Source organism: Felis catus, chromosome D4 (genome assembly GCF_018350175.1).
Source record: "Felis catus isolate Fca126 chromosome D4, F.catus_Fca126_mat1.0, whole genome shotgun sequence".
Classification (NCBI taxonomy): Eukaryota; Metazoa; Chordata; class Mammalia; order Carnivora; family Felidae; genus Felis; species Felis catus.
The window spans coordinates 26795674-26815625 of NC_058380.1; the positions used below are offsets into that span (position 1 = coordinate 26795674).

Consider the following 19952-nt stretch of genomic DNA (forward strand, 5'->3'; position numbering starts at 1 on the left):
CTTCATAAATAAGATAATTGGAAGATTTTATTTAAGTTTATTTTGAGAGGGAGAGAGAGAACGCAAGTGAGGAAGGGATGGAGACAGAATCCCAAGTAGGCTCCACGCTATTAGCGTGGAACCCAATGTGGGGCTCAAACCCACGAACTGTGAGATCACGATCTGAGGCAAAGTTGGACACTTAACTGACTGAGCCACCCAGGCACTCCAAGATAACTGGAATCTTGAGGATTGGGATATATACTTTTTTGTGCTGTTGGAATTTTTATTATGTGCCTGGATAAATTTGTTTTAAAATAAATGAAAATGGGGCACCTGGGTGGCTCAGTCAGTTAAGCATCCAACTCTTGATTTTAGCTCAAGTCATGATCTCGCAGTTAGGGAGTTTGAGCCCTACATTGGGCTCTGTGCTGCTGGTGTGGAGCCTGCTTGGGATTCTCTTTCTCTCTCTGTCCCTTCCCTGTGCTCTCTCTCTTTCAAAATAAATAGAAAACTTTAAATGAAAATAAATTTTTTGTAATATAAATATAATTGAAATTCTGCATATCCTCTGGATGAAGGACTTACAAATGGGAGAAATTGTAAAGGAAAAGACTAATAGGAAAAAGCTGATAAAAAAATTTTTAGAAAAATCTGGATAACAAAAATAACCAAATATTTCTTTATTAGGCTCTCATTCAAATAAAGCATAACACTGAAGCCCAGATGAATAAATGGGCAGTAAAATAAACAACTTACTCTTGGAGGAAGGTAATAAATTGCCCTCATATTTTTAAAATTTAGCCTTATGTAATCCAAGAAATACAATTAAAATAAAAAGTAATTAGATCATTTTTCATCTACTAAATACATTTATAAATGAGACCATTCAGTATTGGTAAGGATACAGTGAGTTGTCATTTTGGTTTTTATTATAGTGGGAATGTGCATTAGCACAGGTGAAATTAATTCATCTCTAGAACTCAGCCTTAAATGATTAGAAGCATGGACACTTCATGCCCAATACTTGAATAAGTTTTCAATAGTGATAAGTTTCAATAGTAATAAGTTTTCAAAGTTAGCATCAACCAAAATGCCACCATTAAGGTTATGCTTGAAGTAAATTATGGATAATTTATTACCATGGATAATTATAAATAAATAATTTATAATTTATTATACATAGTGATAGTGAAAATGATGTTTAGAATCATAGGAGAGTATATACTTTTAAACAGGAAAGTGGCACATAGTGTAAGCAACTGTGTAAAATTAAAAGAAAACTAGGAAGAAATATAAGTAAAATCTCCTGGGCTGAAGAGATTGTTTTTTCTTTCTTCTTCTGTTTTTTTAATGTTTGTTTATTTTGAGAGAGTGCTGGGGAGGGGCAGAGAGAGATCCCAAGCAGGGTCCACACTCAGCACAGAGCCTGAGGAGGGCTGGATCTCATGACCATGAGATCATGACTTAAACTGAAATTAAGAGTCAAATGCTTAACTGACTGAGCCACCCAAGTGCCCCTATGTTTTCTTGTTTCTATAAACTTTTCAGATTTGCTAGATAGGTTTAACTTGTTTTTAAATTAGAAAAAGAATTGATTGCCTAGTGAAAGTTCTTAAGAGAGCTAGTAATGAATAAGTAAGAATGAACTGTAATAAACCAGTCATTTCTTTGTTTGAAATGCTGCTTCTGAAGTTCTAGGTGCTGTTATATTTTGCCCTCAAGATGTGTCTCTGCTTTGTTTTTACTTCTGAACTGGAGACATTTCACTTGTCTAAAGATGTGTCTTTCTTAGTATCCTGTGTACATATACAAAATGGGAACCATAGTTCCCCCATCACACCGCTGGTCCACTTGCATTCTACATTCTTGCAAAATGGTATCTATAGGGTTATCTGATTGAATTCTTTTATTTTTACCTTTCAAGTGTCTTGAATCTGGGCATTGCTTTTCCTTCTCTCTTATTGTTCCTGCTTTACTTTGAGCCTTTCTTAGCTTCAGGTTTAGATTCCTTGTGAGTGTCTGTACTCTTCCTTCTGGCCCACTCTTTCCCTCTAGGCCACTCTCCACTTGACCACTAGTTACCTTCTTAAAAGTAGGTAATTTGGTCATATCTGGTTTTGCTCTTTGAAAAATTTTCCTACTATGTGTATTTTAATAAAAGTACTTGTACAAGGGCACCTGGGTGGCTTGGTTGGTTGAGCACCCGACTTCGGCTCAGGTCATGATCTCATGGTTCATAAGTTCGAGCCTGGCATCGGGTTCCGTGCTGACAACTCAGAGCCTGGAGTTTGCTTTGGGTTCTGTGTCTCCCTCTCTCTCTGCTCCTCCTCTGCTTGCACTCTGTCTCTCTCTTTCAAAAACCAAACATTAGAAATAATATTTAAAAAGTACTTGTACATACTATGCAAAATCAAGTACCCCACAATATGCATAATGAGAAATTATAGTTCTCTGTTTTTTTCCTCATTCCATAATAATATTAAATTTTTTTTAGCTTTTTGCCAGTAGTTAATTCCATATTTCTGGATAATAGGCATGTATTCTAATTTCTGGATAAAAACAATTTGAAGTGCTTATTTCTGAGAGAGAGAGAGAACACACATGTGAGCAGGGGAAGGGTAGAGAGTGGGGACAGAGGATCCAAAGCGGGCTCTGAGCTGACAGCAGAGAGCTCGATGCAGGGCTCAAACTCATGAACCCTGAAGTCATGGCCTGAGCTGAAGTTGGAAGCTTGACTGACTGAGCCACCTAGATGCCCCTGGATATTAGCAGTTTTTAGCTGGTATGTCAGCACATTTTTAGCATATAACTAGCATTCACATATTACCCTGTCCTGTATCCAAATAGTAATTCAGTTTTTTGTTAAATCATTAATCAGTGTTGACATTATTGTGATTGTATAAATACTAATGACAGATGAGCCAAAGTGGTGTAAACGTACATTTCCGTTCTCATACAAATTTTTGTTTTTCTTGAAATGATAACTGCCTCTTGTTTTTTGGTTTGCTTAGTTTTCTGTGTACTTGGTTCTCCCTCTCCCATCATAAGATCGTCTTATCGGTTTATGTATTTTTTGAAATTACCCTCTTTAGCTCCTTTGTTCTCTAGGTTCAGGCTGGATCAGTGCCCTTCTAGGTCCACTGTATAGCTGGGATTCCAGTTTTCTCTTCGCCCTTCTCCTGGGAATTTCATTTCCCTCTCTTTGTTAGATTTCTGGTTACCTGGATTTTATGCCTTTATTATTATTCTTTATTACTTTGGTTGGTGCAGTATTTCCAGTTCCATGGGGAGATGGAGAGGGAATTGTTCTTTGAGAACTTACATGTTTGCAAATGTCTCCCCTACCCTCACACTCGATTGAAAGTTTGGTTGTAATAGATTTCTAGGTTGGAAAATAATTTTCCTCTGAATTTTTTTTTTTTTTTAATTTTTTTTTCAACGTTTATTTATTTTTGGGACAGAGAGAGACAGAGCATGAACGGGGGAGGGGCAGAGAGAGAGGGAGACACAGAATCGGAAACAGGCTCCAGGCTCTGAGCCATCAGCCCAGAGCCTGACGCGGGGCTCGAACTCCCGGACCGCGAGATCGTGACCTGGCTGAAGTCGGACGCTTAACCGACTGCGCCACCCAGGCGCCCCAATTTTCCTCTGAATTTTGAAGGCCTTATTCTACTGACTCTTAATTTCAGTGTTGCCATCCTGATTTTTTATACCCATGTTTTCTCTTTGGAAGCTTTTAGGAGTTTTCTTTCTAATGACTATACCTTAAACTTGGTCCTTCCAACCCTTTACTGATCTCAGTTTGAAGGATCCTATTCTCAGACTCCCACCTCTGTTTCTGGGTTGCTTGTATTCTGACTCCTATGGTTCATCTCTACTTGGGCTCCAGTTTATCATACTGTTTTTTTGTTTGTTCGTTTTTTTTTGCATTGTATTTATTTATTTATTTTAATTTACCTCCAAGTTAGCATACAGTGCAACAGTGATTGCAGGAGTAGATTCCTTAATGCCCCTTACCCATTTAGCCCATCCCCCCTCCCACAACCCCTCCAGTAACCCTCTGTTTGTTCCCCATATTTAAGAGTCTCTTGGGGCGCCTGGGTGGCTCATTCGGTTGAATGTCCGACTTCAGCTCAGGTCATGATCTCATGGTCCGTAGGTTCGAGCCCTGTGTTGGGCTCTGTGCTGACAGCTCAGAGCCTGGAGCCTGCTTCAGATTCTGTGTCTCCCTCTCTTTCTGCCCCTCCCCCATTCGTGCTCTGTCTCTGTCTCGAAAATAAATAAATATTTATTTTCACCACCCAACCAACTGAGCCACCCAGGAGCCCCTAAAATTTTTTAAAATGTTTATTTATTTTTGAGAGGTCGACAGCACAAATGAGGGAGAGGCAGAGAGAGAGGGAGACACAGAATCCAAAGCAGGCTTCAGGCTCCAAGCTATCAGCACAGAGCCTGACATGGGGCTTGAACCCACGAACCATGAGATCATGACCTGAGCCAGAGTCGGACGTTTAACCAACTGAGCCACTCAGGTGCCCCGGTTTGTCATCTCTTTCTTTAGGCCAGCACTGTCCAATAGATAACAGAATACAAGCCATTTATATCATTTAAAATGTTCTAGTAGCTTATCGGTGGAATTAATTTTGGAACGTTTTATTAGTCCAATATATCTAAAATAATATTCCAGTATATAATTATTTAAAAAACATTAATGAAACATAAAATTGTATTTTTTGGTACCAAGTATTCCAAGTGTGGTATGTAACACTCACAGCACATCTCAGTTTGAACCATCCACATTTGAAGCACTCACTACTTGATTGGTTGTGTGATGGCCATATTGGACAGCACAGTCTAAATATTGGTGTGGCTCAGGCTCCATCTTTACACCTCTGTCTGTACTCACTTCCCTGATGACCTCGTGCAGTTTCATAGTCTTAAATTCTGTCTCTACTAATGAAGCCTAAGTTTGTATCATCAGCCTAGACTTTAGACTTCCCTAAATCTCAGACTTCTATGTGCTTACTGCCTGTTCTGCATTCTCCATTTAGATGTCTGTCTCAGAGTTCACGTTTCCAAAATGGAGTTGCTGATTTCCCCCTTGCCTCCTACCTTCTTTCTGTAGTCTTCTCAATCTCAGCAAATGGAGCTCCGTTCTTCTCGTTGTGTAGAACAAAAATCCTGCAGTCATCCTTGATTCTTCTCTTTCTCTCATTCCCCACATATAAACCCTCAGGAAGTCCTGTGAACCAAAGGCTGTCAAACTACAGCCTGCAGACCAACCTACCCTGTTGCCTTTGTTTTTTATGGCTCTTGAGCTAAGAACGGTTTCTGTGTTTTAAACAGTTATATAAGTACCTACATAATATTCTCCACTTTACCACTTGGCCTGCAATGGATAAAATATATATTATCTGGCTCTGTAAGAAATAGTTTGCCTGTCTTTGACTGATACTATCTATTTGTTAGCATGTGCCAGGTGCTGCTGGGTGTTAACACACCTTAATGACAGGCATATATTGCCTTGCTTATGTAGGGTGAGGGTGGAGGGAGACTAAGAGCTCCTTCCTTAAACATCAGCTTCTTCTGATGCCATACCTCAGTCTCCAAAGGTGTCTGATACCTCTAATTCTTTTTTTTTTTTTTAATGTTTATTTTTGAGAGAGAAAAATAGAGCCCCCATGCAAGCAGGGAGGGGCAGAGGGAGACAGAGGATCCCAAGCAGGCTCTGCACTGACAACAGCAATCCTAATGTAGGATTTGAACTCAAACTGTGAGGTCATGGCCTGAGCCAAAGTCAGACACTCAATCAACTGAGCCATCCAGGAACTCTGAATTCTTGAAAGTTTTCTTTGTCTTTACTTCCGAGTGGCATTGGTTTAGCTTTTTTCACTCACATAAGTCAGTTACTTTTTGTCCGTTACTTTGCATCTTCCAAAAATTGTCTTATGCATTTTGTCTCTTGTCCTCCATTCTCTTTGTCCTTTGGGATTCAAACTTGTGATTCCTATAGTGTCATTGTTAGTATGATTTTAAGAGGGATAGTAGAAGTCAGCATTTAACCAGAAGTTCACCCTTTCTGCTGCCTACATGATAAAAGTCAAAAACCTCTTAGAGTAACGCTGTCCATGAGCCAGCCCTAACTTTATTACTCATCTTTTTTGTTGTTTTATTGAGTTATATTTGACATACAGTGTTGTGGACGTTTAAGGTGTAGTGCACATTGATATGATGCATTTATATTGCTGTATAATTGCCATAGCTCACACCTGTTGCATCACATAATGATCATTTCTGCTAGTGCTGGGAACGGTTAAAATCTAGTCTCTTAGCACATTTAGTGTTTATAATAGAGTTTTGTTGTTTATAATCTGTGCTTGTGTTAGATCCAGGACTTACCGCCTAGTTGTAAATATGTACCCTGAACACCTCTCCCATTTCCTCACCCTCCAGTTCCTGGCAACCGCCATTTTGTTCTTCTACTCACCATTTTACTAGCTTTTATAATTTTGGTTTTCTTAGATTCCACCGTAAGAGGTAACGTATAGTGTTTGTTTTTCTGTCTCTGACTTACTCATGTGGTATGGTATTCTCCAGGTCTATCTATGTTGTTGCAAATGGCAGGATTTCCTTTTTTCCCATGGCTGAGTAGAATTCCATTGTCTATACATACATACATACGTACATACATATCACATCTTTATCCATTCATGCATTGGTGGACACTTAGGTTGTTTTTGTGTCTTGGCTGTTGTGAATAGTACTGCAGTAACATGGGAGCTATGTAGGTCTCTTCGTTATCTGCTTTCATTTCTTTTTGATCTATACCTAGAATTGGGATTGTTGGATCATAGGGTAGGTCTTTTTTTTTTTTTTTTAGGGTAGTTCTATTTCAATTTTTTGAGGAACCTCCATACTGTTCTCCATAGTGGTTGAACTAATTTACAATCCCACCAACAGTGCACAAGGGTTCTCTTTCTCCACATCCTCACCGACACTTGTCATCTCTTGCCTTCTTGATGATCACTCTTACATTGTCATTTCATTGTGGTATTCATTACTCCTCTTCCTTCTCGCTGTGACATATTGTTGTTCAGCTGCTCCTGAGTACGCTATTCTCTTTCATTATCCCATGCCTGTGCACAGTATGCTCCTTCTGGCTCTTACGTCTTTTCTCCTTACCTATTTAGGGAAAAGTCCTATTTATCTTTAGGCTTGGATCCCACTCTCCTGACTTGCCCATACAGATTTCAGTTTTCTTCTCTGCTCTTCTTAGCACATTCTTCTATTACAGCTGGTGTCTGCGTACTGGCTTGCATGGAACAGTCTTACTTGGCACCTTTTATCCTGTATGGTTATTAATAGCATCCCTTTTTACTCTCAATAGTGTGCCAGTTTGAATAATGAATGCATGTATAGCCCACTCCTTCTGTCATTTTCTTTGATTATGGATGTAATGTTTGAAGGTAACTCCTGCTTCATTTTGTAAACTTGAAAATCTGAGATGGTCTCAGCTTAGGATGATGGAGCTGAAAGATTACTTCTGGTATTCCTGTTATTTGGCATGCTAGAAGTGTGTATCACTTAAGTCACTGTAGTTGGATTTTTGTCTTATTTGCAGCCAAACATATTTCTAATACAAAAATAAACTATAAAAGTTGGTTTGGGGCGCCTGGGTGGCTCAGTTGGTTAAGCATCTGACTTTGGCTCAGGTCATGATCTCACGGTTTGTGGGTTCCAGCCCCATGTTGGGCTCTGTGCTGACAGCTTGGAGCCTGGAGCCTGTTTCAGATTCTGTGTCCCCCTCTCTGTCTGTTCCTCCCCTGCTCAAGCTCTGTCTGTCTGTCTCTCTCTCTCTCTCTCAAAAATAAATATTAAAAACAATTTTTTTTTAAAGTTCTGGTTTGCCTGGTAAAGAGTAAATGCTATTACCCATTTGGTGTATATTTCTTCACATACTTCCTAATAATATGTATACATGTGTATTTTATTTAACGTGATAAAATTATATAAACTGCAACTTTTTCCCACAGACAATAGAAAATAGATTTCTATACCTACCAACACATGTAGGTGGAGAGCTACCTCATTGTTTTTTATTAGCTGCATAACATCATGTTAAGAGTACAGGTTTTGAATAATTATCTGTGGCATGATTCATTAAAGGATGCTAAAACTAGTGAACAAAAGTATAATGAGCACAGGATTTGTACCTAGCCTCCAAGTATCTTCTGGCAAGATATATATTAATTACAAAGGGAAGTGAGTAGTTTACAGTGAAGAAACGTGGCAGATACCATCTTAGCTAAGTGGCCAGACTTAATATCACCAACAATAGGACAGGTCAACACGTACCTCCAGATACAGTGCTCCATGAAGAACACAGCATCACTTCTGTGGTATTCCTATCCAGTATGACATAAATTGGATTTAATCTTGGGGAAACATAGGCAAACCCATATTGAAGGATGTGCACAGAATAACTTTGGCCTGTACTATTCCAAAATGTCAGGCAGGAAAGATAAGGATGGAGGAAATGTTCCACATTAAAGAGACATGAATTTCCTAATTTGATCATTGTAGTGTGATTATGTAAGGGAGTGATTATTTGTTTTGGAAAAATCACACAAGTATTTATTTATTTTAAGTTTATCTTGAGAGAGAGCATGGGCATGAGCAGGGGAGGGCAGAGAGAGAGGGAGAGAGAGAATCCCAAGCAGTTTCCACTGGGAGGCTCAAACACGTGAACTGTGAGATCATGACCTGAGCGGAAGTCTGCCGCTTAACTAACTGAGCCACCTAGGCGCCCCCTTACTGAAGGATTTAGAGGTAAAATGGCATCACAGGGTAGGACTTAGTCTCAAATGTTTAAGAAAACAATCTAGAGAATCATAATGCAAATATGGTAAAATGTTATCATTTGAAGAATATCGGAAAGGAATATGGGACTTTGTATTCTGAAATTTTTTCAAAATAAAAGTTTAAAAAGTACAGCCTTGGGGCGCCTGGGTGGCGCAGTCGGTTGAGCGTCCGACTTCAGCCAGGTCACGATCTCGCGGTCCGTGAGTTCGAGCCCCACGTCGGGCTCTGGGCTGATGGCTCAGAGCCTGGAGCCTGTTTCCGATTCTGTGTCTCCCTCTCTCTCTGCCCCTCCCCCGTTCATGCTCTGTCTCTCTCTGTCCCAAAAATAAATAAACGTTGAAAAAAAAATTTTTAATATAAAAAAAAAAAAGAAAAAAAAGTACAGCCTGCAGGGATTGACGCCACCTAAGTTTGTGTTCTTCCTCTGTCACCTATACACTGTGTGGTGCTTCTATGCCTCAGTGTCCTCATTTATAAAATGTAGTTTGTACTAGTCCCCACCTCAGGGTGTTGTGAGGGTTAGTAAAGTTAATACAATAAAATTTTTAGAAGAGTGCCTGGCATATAGTAAGTACATAATAATGTTATTATTTATTAGTATTCCATTGTATATACAGTAAATTACAAGGCACTTACTAATGGACATTTAGATTGTTTGAAGTCTTGATGTGAATCATCTGTGACCATGTTTTACCCTTCCTTGTAGCCCTAATGTGTTACTCAGTATCTGGTCTGTAGAAGGTACTCAGATTTGGTTGAATGAACAAATCATTTCAGGAGCCTCTGAAATGATTTTTTAAAGCAATATTAAATTGTAACTGATATATTACAATTGTTTTAGAAGCGATTGAAAACATTTTTACTTGATTAGACTATTATATTATTAGCACAGTCAAGATTACTGGTTTAGTTGGAATCGCATTAAGTACTGGTATTGGGTGTTCTGCAGTTATGATTATAAATACTTTATCATTCTAAATTTTCTTGTGGTGCTGCATTGTTTTAAATACTGTGTTTTATAGAACCCTGAATATCCCTGATAACTTTCTGCAACTATATCTTGGCAGTATTGTAAAGTACAGTAAAGAACATGGGGCTTTGTACCTGTCAAGATGTCTTAATTCTCTCACTGGATAACAGACTCTATAATGGCTATGGTTGTGTTTCGCCATTGTATCCCTGGTTATCTAGTCCATACCAGCCACCATTGTGTCCTCAGAAAATGGTTCAGAAATGGGTAAGGGAGGCAAAACTTTCCTTACTAATCTACACTTTCAAGATGTTGAATTCAAAAATACTACCCTTTGATCGCTACCACTTACTTTCTGGCTTCCCCTGCTCCTACTATCCTTCAGTTCCACAGAGACCTCCCAGATTCCCAGATGCTGCTCCTTTCTCTCTTGTGGCCTCATTTCCATGGTCCGCTGGTGAAATCATTCGTTTTCAGACACCCTTAACTCCCTTGCCCTTCTCGTCTCATCATAATGTGTCACTTACATGGCAAAACCCCAACCATCTGTCTACTTGCTGCTTGCACCCAAACAGCAGAAGGCTGTTCGAGAAAACCCACATCTGTGTGTCTATTCTCACTTTAATTTTAGGACTGCAAATCTCAGATGGGCACTCAGCACTAGAGACAGTCCTATCTTTCAACACTTCTGTGGTAAACTTGGTTTCATAGCCTCTCAGGGACTTCTCCACATCTTTTATCTCTCAAGACCTCCGTTGCCAGTGTCAGCTTACTTTGTACCTTAATGAAATATTTGATGGAATCAGACGTAGGTAGGAGTACCTCATCTTCTCACAACCACACATGCTAGCCTGTATTGGAACCCACATCATCTACCTATTATCTTGTGAAAATACAAGTATCCCCTGACAATATAAGCTCAGCCTCCACTTGTGTTCTCCATTCTGTTCCCTCTTGCCTGCTGCAATCATTAACCCATCTCTGTATTGCATTGCTAGTGTCTCTTTCCCTACTAGATTATTCTTATGGCATATAAACATGCTTTAAATATCAATCAGTTTAAAACAAAATACCACAGTTCCTTTGATCCCATGACTCCTTATATCTACACTGTCATTTCTCTGCTACCCTGTGCAAAATAACTCCTTGAGTGAGCTGTTAATGTTTACTTATTTTACTTTCTCCTTGTCTCTTCTCACCCTCTCGTACATTTTTTTTCTACCACTGCACAGAAACTGGTCTTAACAAGGCCCTTAATGATCTCCATTTTGCTAACTCCATTGTTTATACTCTGCAGCTTTTGACTTCATTTGACACAGTTGACCTCTCTTTGAAATACTTCCTTCTCATCTTCCTGATACAGCTGTCTCTTGGATTTCTTTCTTCCTCATTGGTTAGCACATATCTCGTGTTTGCTCCTCTAGATGCTGGAACGCACCTGGGCTCCTGTGTCCCTTCTGCTTCAGTTGATGTCCTCTGGTTCTGCTCCATATTATACCAACTCTGTGCTGATGAAGCCCAAATTTATGTCTCTAGTCCTGATTCCTCCCCTGACTTCCAGACTCACGCAAGTGCCTTCCTGAAATCTTCACTTGGATAACTAAAGAAATTATAAACTTAATCAAAATTGTACTCCATTTCTGCCTTTAAACCTACTCCTCTGAAAGTCTGCCCCCTCTCAGTAAATTGTGCTATCATATACCAGTTGCTCAGACGAAACACCTGAAAATGATCCTTGATTGTGAAGTTTACCTCCTACTCCACATTCGCGTCTTTGGCACATCGTGTAGGCTTTACCTTTTCAATATATCCTGATTTCAACAACCTCTCATCATCTCCAGTTATAATCTCAATCCAAATCGTCATCAGCTCCTGCTTGTACTGTTGGGTAGTGTCCAGTAACTGGTCTGTCTCCCTGGTTTCACTTTGATTTTTGTGCTTGTTAAATCTACAAGGTTTCAGGAATGATCTTTTAATGGTAGCATCTGCTTATGTAACTCGGTCTGCTTCAGTCCTCCAGTGATTTAGATGAAGTTCCTGTTACCGAGGCTAGTATTTATTTACACAGACCTGCGGCATTCTATCATGTGAATGCTTTTCCTTAGATGCATGATTCCTCTTGGAAAACGTTGCATCGATGGGGCTTACTGGTGTGTTTTGTTTCATCTTCACGGTGTTGGCCTACTTAATTTTTAAAAAATGAGTAACATTCAAAAGTTGGAGGATTTTATGTTAAATTAAGATTTGTTCTGAAAAACACTAGTTGTACCTTCATTACTCAGTAAGATAAGTAGTGGCTGGCTTCCTTCAGATGAAGCATGTCTTCTCCAGTTTGCCACGGTGTCCACCAGTCCCACAAGTATCCCGAGCCAACTTGATCTATTTAGGAAGATGACCAGGAAAACAGCCCCTGTCCTACAGTAGGTCATCATTCAGTTGACAAATATATTTTGAACAGTACTTTGTGCCAAGTATAGTTCTAAGCCCTGGAGATAAAGCAGTGAATACAACAAAGCCTTGATGTCATTGATCATGCATTCCTTGAGACAGATAGTGTGTCACTAAACAAATACATCTCGTCAGGTGTTTACTCTTCTATGTAGAAGAGTAAAGCAGGCACAGGGCATGTAGAATGGCAGGGGATGCTGTTTTAAAGAGAATGCACAGTGCAAAGCTCTGTTTTGAGGTTTGACACGGGAACAGAGGCTAGAATACAGTGAGTGAAGGGCCTTTGGAGATCTTAGGAAGAAACTCCTTGTAGGGAGGGGTCAGCATGTACAGAGGTCTTGAGAAGAGAACGTGTTTGATGTGTCTGAAGGATAATAAGGCCTGTGTGGCTGCAGTGCAGGGATCGTGGAGAAGAATGGTAGGTAGAAGGAAATGAGGTTGGAGAGGGAAGCTGGGCCACATGGTGATTGATGGAGGGCCTCAGTCCATGTAGGATTTTTGATTTTCCTGTGAGGAGGGAAACAGTTGAAAGGTTTTCAGTAGGAGGTGATGTGAAATGACTTATTTTAAAACAACCCTTTCGGCTTCTGGTGGTGAATAAATTGTAGCAGGGATAAGCATGGAAGGGGGGGGCCCTGTGTGGAGGCAGTTGTGGAAGTGAGAGGCGGTGGTGCCTTCACTAGAGACAGCTGTGAAAGCCGGGAGCTGCGCTTAGATGAGAAATTGGAAGTTTGAGTCTGTCATCTGTTCTGATGATCTGATACAGAACGTGGGAAAATGAGAGGAATCGAGGTGAAGGTTTTCAGCCAGAGTAACTATGGGTGGATAGAGGTGCCATTTAGCAATGTGGTAAACACTGGGAGAGTTCCTTTTTAGACGTGTAAAACACGAGAATCCTATTTGGTGGCCAAGTAGGGGTAGAGCATAAACTTTACCTAGAGGATAAGCTCACAGCTTTGTAACACAACATGAGATTTTTAAAAGTCCCAATCCTATGAGTCCTGTAATAACACTAACAGTTCTTTGAACCCAGGGACATTGATGTTTGTTTGTTTGTTTTTCTGTTTGTAACCTATAGTACATGATATAGATTACATATAGATTACACTGATACTTTTAAGAATCCAAAAATTCTGCTGTAGTTCTGGCCCCTGCTGTAAACGCCTGTTATTCTATTGTATTAGGCTTCTATATACGTGTTAAGAATTCTAACATGACAGAAACATTCCTTTAATAGAGCTTGTGACTTAATAGAATCAGCCAAATGATATTAAATTTCTAGTCTTCAAAGTGAGTCTAGCAAACTACTTAATTTGTTAATGTCTCAGCAGTGTTTTAAATGACTTTGCAGGTAGGAATCCATGTATGAATAACTTTTTCTTTATAGTGGGGCTGAGTGGAAATGTGCTTTTGCTATCACTTTGAGTAATTTTATTTGAGAAGGCTTAACCTTTGTAGCCGAACAGTGTATAAACAAGCATTTGATAATTTTTGAATTAAAAGTCTTGTTTAAATCTTTCAATCTTATCAAGCAGTAATTTCTGTGTATTTACTGTTCACTTGTGAATGTGAGAATACTCCGTAAGTGTGAATTACTATTTTCTGATGTTGTCATAAGCATTAACCTTATTTTGCAAATCAACATACTAAATGCAAGTGTATTTAAATTGCCTAAAGACAGGGACGCCTGGGTGGCGCAGTCGGTTAAGCGTCCGACTTCAGCCAGGTCACGATCTCGCAGTCTGTGAGTTCGAGCCCCGCGTCGGGCTCTGGGCTAATGGCTCGGAGCCTGGAGCCTGTTGCCGATTCTGTGTCTCCCTCTCTCTCTGCCCCTCCCCCGTTCATGCTCTGTCTCTCTCTGTCCCAAAAATAAATAAACGTTGAAAAAATAAAAAAATAAAAAAAAATAAATTGCCTAAAGACAAACAATTAAAGATGGAGACAGCATTAGAATATGATGTTTTAAGGATACATTATAGGGAAAACGTGGATGTATATAGATAAGCTGATGACATTTCACTACTGTGTTCATATTAGCAAATTGTGATTTTGTAAGAGAAATCTAATAAAAGGTTTTGCTAGTACTCAAAGGCCTAATTATTGCTTTCCTGTACAGGAAGATTTTCAATCAATGACTTATGGATTTAAAATGGCTAACAGTGTGACAGACCTTCGAGTGACAGGTAAAACAGTTTATACGATTATTCACAAGTTTTGTGTTTGGATTTGTTTCCCATTGAAACTCATGGTCTCTCTTTCTAGGCATGCTAAAAGATGTGGAGGATGACATGCAAAGAAGAGTAAAGGTATTTTCCATCTCTCGTTGCTTTGCTATAGGATCTTTGAACTCTTCTAAGTGTGAGGTTACCTTTAGCCGATTACAGCTAGTGAAGGGAGGACCACCCTCTTCCTTGATATATGCTGTGTCTTTTTTGCAATGAATTTGAAGACAACTTCACAGGAGGAGTTTCTGGTGAATTAATGTTCCTTTCACGTATTGAAAATGTAACCTTTAAGATGTTTCACTTTTTTGCCAGTGTTTTAGAATTACACTCTGCTGTTTTAAGAATATTAAATATTAAATATTAATATTCTAGAGCGTTAAGTTCCTCAGAGGTAAGGACTATCGTCTTCAACTTTGTATCTTCAATAGCTAGTACAATGTGTGCAACACAGTAGAAGACCTCAGTAAATGGTGGCTCCCCAAATCTGGTGAAAGCCTTCTGTGAATAATATCCTTGAGCCAGATGATGTGACGATTTGGTTTGCACAGAGATTTAAAAAAGGAAAAAAGTTCTATTTCTGCTGTTTTTCTACACTCGTATAACACAGCATGGTTGTCACAGTGATTATATATTATTGCCTTAGTTGATATTTATAATTGTGCAGTGAATTAGGCAATAAGTTGCATACAATGCCCTAGTTTTAGATGAGGAAAACACAGCTTAAAGGAGTCAAGTAAGCTGTCTGAGATTAATAACAGGGCATGCCACTAGGAAGTGGCAGTGCAGGGCTAGAACCCTGATCTTCTGCCAGATCTTCCCATAGTACTGCCCTGCAGTTGTCAAAATAGTCGTGTGTCAGTCACGTATAAACAAGAGGTTTTGCATTTTAGTGTAGAATAATCAGTATTTACAGTGTGACTTTATTTTTATGATGTGATTTTTATAAAGGTTACTATTTTTTTCTAACAGGGTTAGTTTTGAGAGTGTCAAGACTTTCAATTAATACATCGTTTTAAAAAGAAAGAAGTACCGTGTGCCACATGCTTTTACTTATTTCATTGTTTTGCTTTTGCTGTTTTTAATACCTTACTCTTCCATATGATCTTTATAATTTGTATCAAAATGAACTTTCTGTATATAGTATTAATAGGAAAATAAATAGTAGATACAGCTTTTTTCTTCCAAATATTTTTCTTAAAATCAGATTCTTGCATATACACAATAAATTAATTTAGTGCTTTATTTTGGTATTTATAAACTAGTATTTCTACAAGTTTGTGTTTATTTTAATTCACCTTTTTTAAAATTTTAGAGTACTCGAAGTCGACAAGGAGAAGAAAGAGATCCAGAAGTTGAACTAGAAGTAATTGAACTTATTTTCTGGTAGATAATATCAGAGAAGTCTACCTCTTAATGTTGTAGTTTTATGAACTGCGTTATAATTTATGGAAGCCCTTTTTAAGGTATTTCTTTAAAAGTTGGACATTGCAAGGGATTTTATTTCCCTTGTATTTATTTTGATAGAATGATAGTACACCTCTTTCAAATACATGATTTCAAAGCTCTTCAGTATTCCTGTGAGGTAGGAAGAAAAATGATTTTTTACACATGATACACCAAAACTTGGCAAAACTCAAGAACTTGGACAGTATGAAAAGTTGCTGAACCTTTGTTAAGATCCTTAATTTTCTGACTCTGCTTACAGCATCTTTTTATTATTCCTGTTAAAAATGCTAATTCAGAGGCACCTGGTTGGCTCAGTCGGTTAAACATCTGACTTCAGTTCAGTTCATGATCTCACGGCTCATGAGTTTGAGCCCCATGTCGGGCTCTGTGTTGACAGCTAGGAGCCTGGAGCCTGCTTTGGATTCTGTGTTTCCCTCTCTCTCTCTGTCCCTCTCCTGCTCATGCTCGCTCGCTTGCTTTCTCTCTCTCTCTCTCTCTCTCTCTCTCTCTCAAGAATAAATATTAAAAAATTTTTTTAAATGCTAATTCAGTTTTTGAGATGTCAATGTAACTTTTGACTTAAGGAAAAATTCATCCCATTGATAAAAAAGTTTTACTTTATATCTCTATTTCAGTAGAATAGGTTTTATGTTTTCTGCAGCTCATTTTCAGGCATTTAAAAGACTGTAAGTGAAAGTGTGTGTAATATAGTAAGTCATTGACATTGAGATTTAGGACTTAAAATACTATATTTGAAAATGAAATTCCTTTGCCAGACTTTGCATCTCTTAACTTCTAGTCCTTATTTTTTAGCACCAACAATGTTTAGCAGTATTCAGCAGAGTGAAATTCACTCGAGTGTTACTGACAGTGCTCATAGCCTTTACTAAGAAAGAGGTAAGGGCATTTACTATAATCTATTTTAGTGGGTTATGTTTTTTTTCCCTTTGGGGGGATAGAGTGTATTATTGAAGTAATTCTGAGGCTTTTCCATCAAAGCACCCCCAACCACACATATACAGAATTGAGCATTTGGTATATTTTTATCTAGTGATTTTATATATATTTGTGTGTGTGTATATTATCACATATATATAACATTACATATATATGTAATATTAGAGTAGCCCTGATAATTTTTTCAAAAAGTCACATGAATTTACATTCTGCTCCATAACATACCCGTGTCTGTTGTTGGTGTATAAATATATTTTGTATTACTTGTTAATGGATATAATAATAGAAGCTGAAATTGCTTGTGGGTAGTCTTGTTTTGTGAATTGAAAAGGAGAAAGCAAAAATGGGAATTTTAGGTAGACATCTTTCATTCAGTTAAATAATTAACTGTTGGATTTGTGTAGAACCAGAAGTAAGCCCTAGATGGTGAATCCTTTTTCTTTGTGTGTCTTTGCATTAATTGAGGTCAATTACAAACTAATATGTAGATAGTTAGGAAGTGGTGAGTAGAGAGCCAACCTTTACCATTGATCTAAGTCTGTTGTTTTCCTGTTTTCTTTTTTTTTAAATTTCAACTTAATGAATAGCATAGGAGAAATGTTGAAATTTTCCAGTTGCCTGAAACTCGATTTTTTTTCCTTTCTTTTTTTTAAATATAAGATGAACAGAATAAGCCAGCATTGTTTCCTGTTAGTTTTTAATGGCTCCTACAAGATATAAGAAGGGGTAAAAAACTAATTTCTATCCTAACAGGATCTGAGCATCCTGTATTAAGTGAATAGTTTCTGAAAACCAATGTCATTACAACATATAATTTCATTATTGTTTATAGGATTTTCCTATTTAATGTATATCTTTCAGTGAAAGAATATGTAAGAATGTTTTTGGTGATTTATTTGCTAGACCAGTGCTGTTGCAGAAGCTCAAAAATTGATGGTTCAAGCAGCAGATCTTCTTTCTGCCATTCATAATTCATTGCATCATGGCATCCAGGCTCAGAATGATACTACAAAAGGAGGTAATTGTCTGTTTTACTCTTTTTCTTTCTTACCCATCCAGATTATATAGTTTGGTTTGTTCTAAAATTTCGTGTAAGTCAGCCTGTTGGGACCATGGGATGTTTTACTCTGTAGACTTACATAAAATGTACTATAGAACTTGGCCATCTCCTGTATCTTACTGTTTGGGCTCTGAATATTTACCCTGTCTGGTGATCATTCTGTGATGTCAGCATTATATTCTTTTTTTAATCACCTCTCCCCTTTACTCCTTTGAGAGATCATCACCTCAATTACATAGTATTCCCTGAATACTTGGCCTAGATATGCCCTCTGCGGCCTCATTGCACTCATACATGCCTGTGTTAGAACATGTTTTTAGTATATCACATTGTAGTTGTTTGCCTGTTTGTCTTTCCATGACAGTATCTTAGGCCAGGAGCTGTCTTATTTGTGTATCTCTGAAGTGCTTGGCACATTGTTGACAGTAGGTTATATTTATGAAATATGTCTTAAAATGAAAGGAATAATGTACCTTTTTGTTGTAAAAGTTGCAGCTGAGTTAACGTTTTAGATAATTTGTAGCAGTAGTGATTCTTCAAACTCACTATAACGAGATGATATTTATATTCTCTTTTTTTTTTATTTTTTTTATTTTTTAACGTTTATTTATTTTTGAGACAGAGACACAGCATGAACGGGGGAGGGTCAGAGAGAGAGGGAGACACAGAATCTGAAACAGGCTCCAGGCTCTGAGCTGTCAGCACAGAGCCCGACGCAGGGCTTGAACTCACGGACCACAAGATCATGACTTGAGCCGAAGTCGGACACTTAACCAACTGAGCCACCCAGGCGCCCCTTATATTCTCTTAAATTTTGTACTTTCGGTAGATGAATTATATGGTATGTTAATTGTATCTCCATAGACTTGTGATTAAATGAAAATGGAGCCAGGGGCACCTGGGTGACTCAAGTGGTTAAACATCTGACTCCATCTCAGCTCAGGTCTTGATCTCAGGGTGATGACTCAAGCCCTGTGTTGGGCTGCACACTGGGTGTGAAGCCTGCTTTAAAAAGAAAGAAAGAAGGAAAAAAAATGGAGTAGTGTTTTCAGAATTTGGGTGAGGGGATGTATTCTAATCTCGAATCCTAGTTTCAAGGTATCATTTAATTGTGAAGGAAGATAATTGTAAGTAAAATCTCCAAGTTAATCTCCCCAAAGCTTTTTTTTTTTTTTATTTTTTTTTTTTTTCAACGTTTATTTATTTTTGGGACAGAGAGAGACAGAGCATGAACGGGGGAGGGGCAGAGAGAGAGGGAGACACAGAATCGGAAACAGGCTCCAGGCTCTGAGCCATTAGCCCAGAGCCTGACGCGGGGCTCGAACCCACAGACCGCGAGATCGTGACCTGGCTGAAGTTGGACGCTTAACCGACTGCGCCACCCAGGCGCCCCTCCCCGAAGCTTTGTAAGTTACCACTGGGTATGTGCTCCAGAAAAAGGACTAAGGGGATTCTGGGGAAGATGGCAGAGTGGGAGGATCCTTAGATCCCCTCTTTTCACAGATACACCTTATAACACCCACATCAGTGTTAATTACCCAGAAAACCACTGGAAGCCTGTCAGAACAACTCTCCATAGCCAGATAGAGAGAAGAGGCCACATGGAAGAGGGTAGGAAGGATGGAGACGTGGTCAGGAGTTAAATGGATCATCAGGGCTGTCTGTGGGAATGAGTAACACTGAGGATGCGGAGAGGGGAGAGCAGCAGAGCCCACATCAGGCAAAGGGGACCTACGCTGGGAAGATAAATCCCCATAACATTTGGCTTTGAAAACCAGACGGGTTTAACTTCTTGTGTTCATACAATCAGTGGGGCTTAACACCTGGAACTTTAAAAATCAACAAGCTCAGCTCTGAGCCAGAAGGTAATAGGAAATTGAGACACTGCCCTTCAGGGGACAGCACAACAGCCCTGCTGAGATATTGCATAGAAGCAGCAGTTTGAAAAACATCTGAGGTATACAGGAACAAGATTTATTTGCTGGTCTCTGAAGTATGCTGC

At 38.8% G+C, this 19952-nt stretch overlaps 1 protein-coding gene across 3 annotated transcripts in view; it reads left to right on the forward strand.

Annotated features, from left to right (window-relative positions):
- NAA35 (N-alpha-acetyltransferase 35, NatC auxiliary subunit) overlaps window positions 1–19952 on the forward strand; it is a 95065-nt gene that overhangs the window by 21186 nt on the left and 53927 nt on the right. For all 3 annotated transcript variants that reach the window (XM_011288304.4, XM_023242227.2, XM_023242228.2), the window contains exons 7-11: window positions 14379–14445; window positions 14525–14568; window positions 15800–15850; window positions 16747–16830; window positions 17794–17908. In XM_011288304.4, coding sequence (XP_011286606.1) covers window positions 14379–14445; window positions 14525–14568; window positions 15800–15850; window positions 16747–16830; window positions 17794–17908 — 361 coding nt within the window. The remainder of the gene's footprint in view (window positions 1–14378; window positions 14446–14524; window positions 14569–15799; window positions 15851–16746; window positions 16831–17793; window positions 17909–19952) is intronic.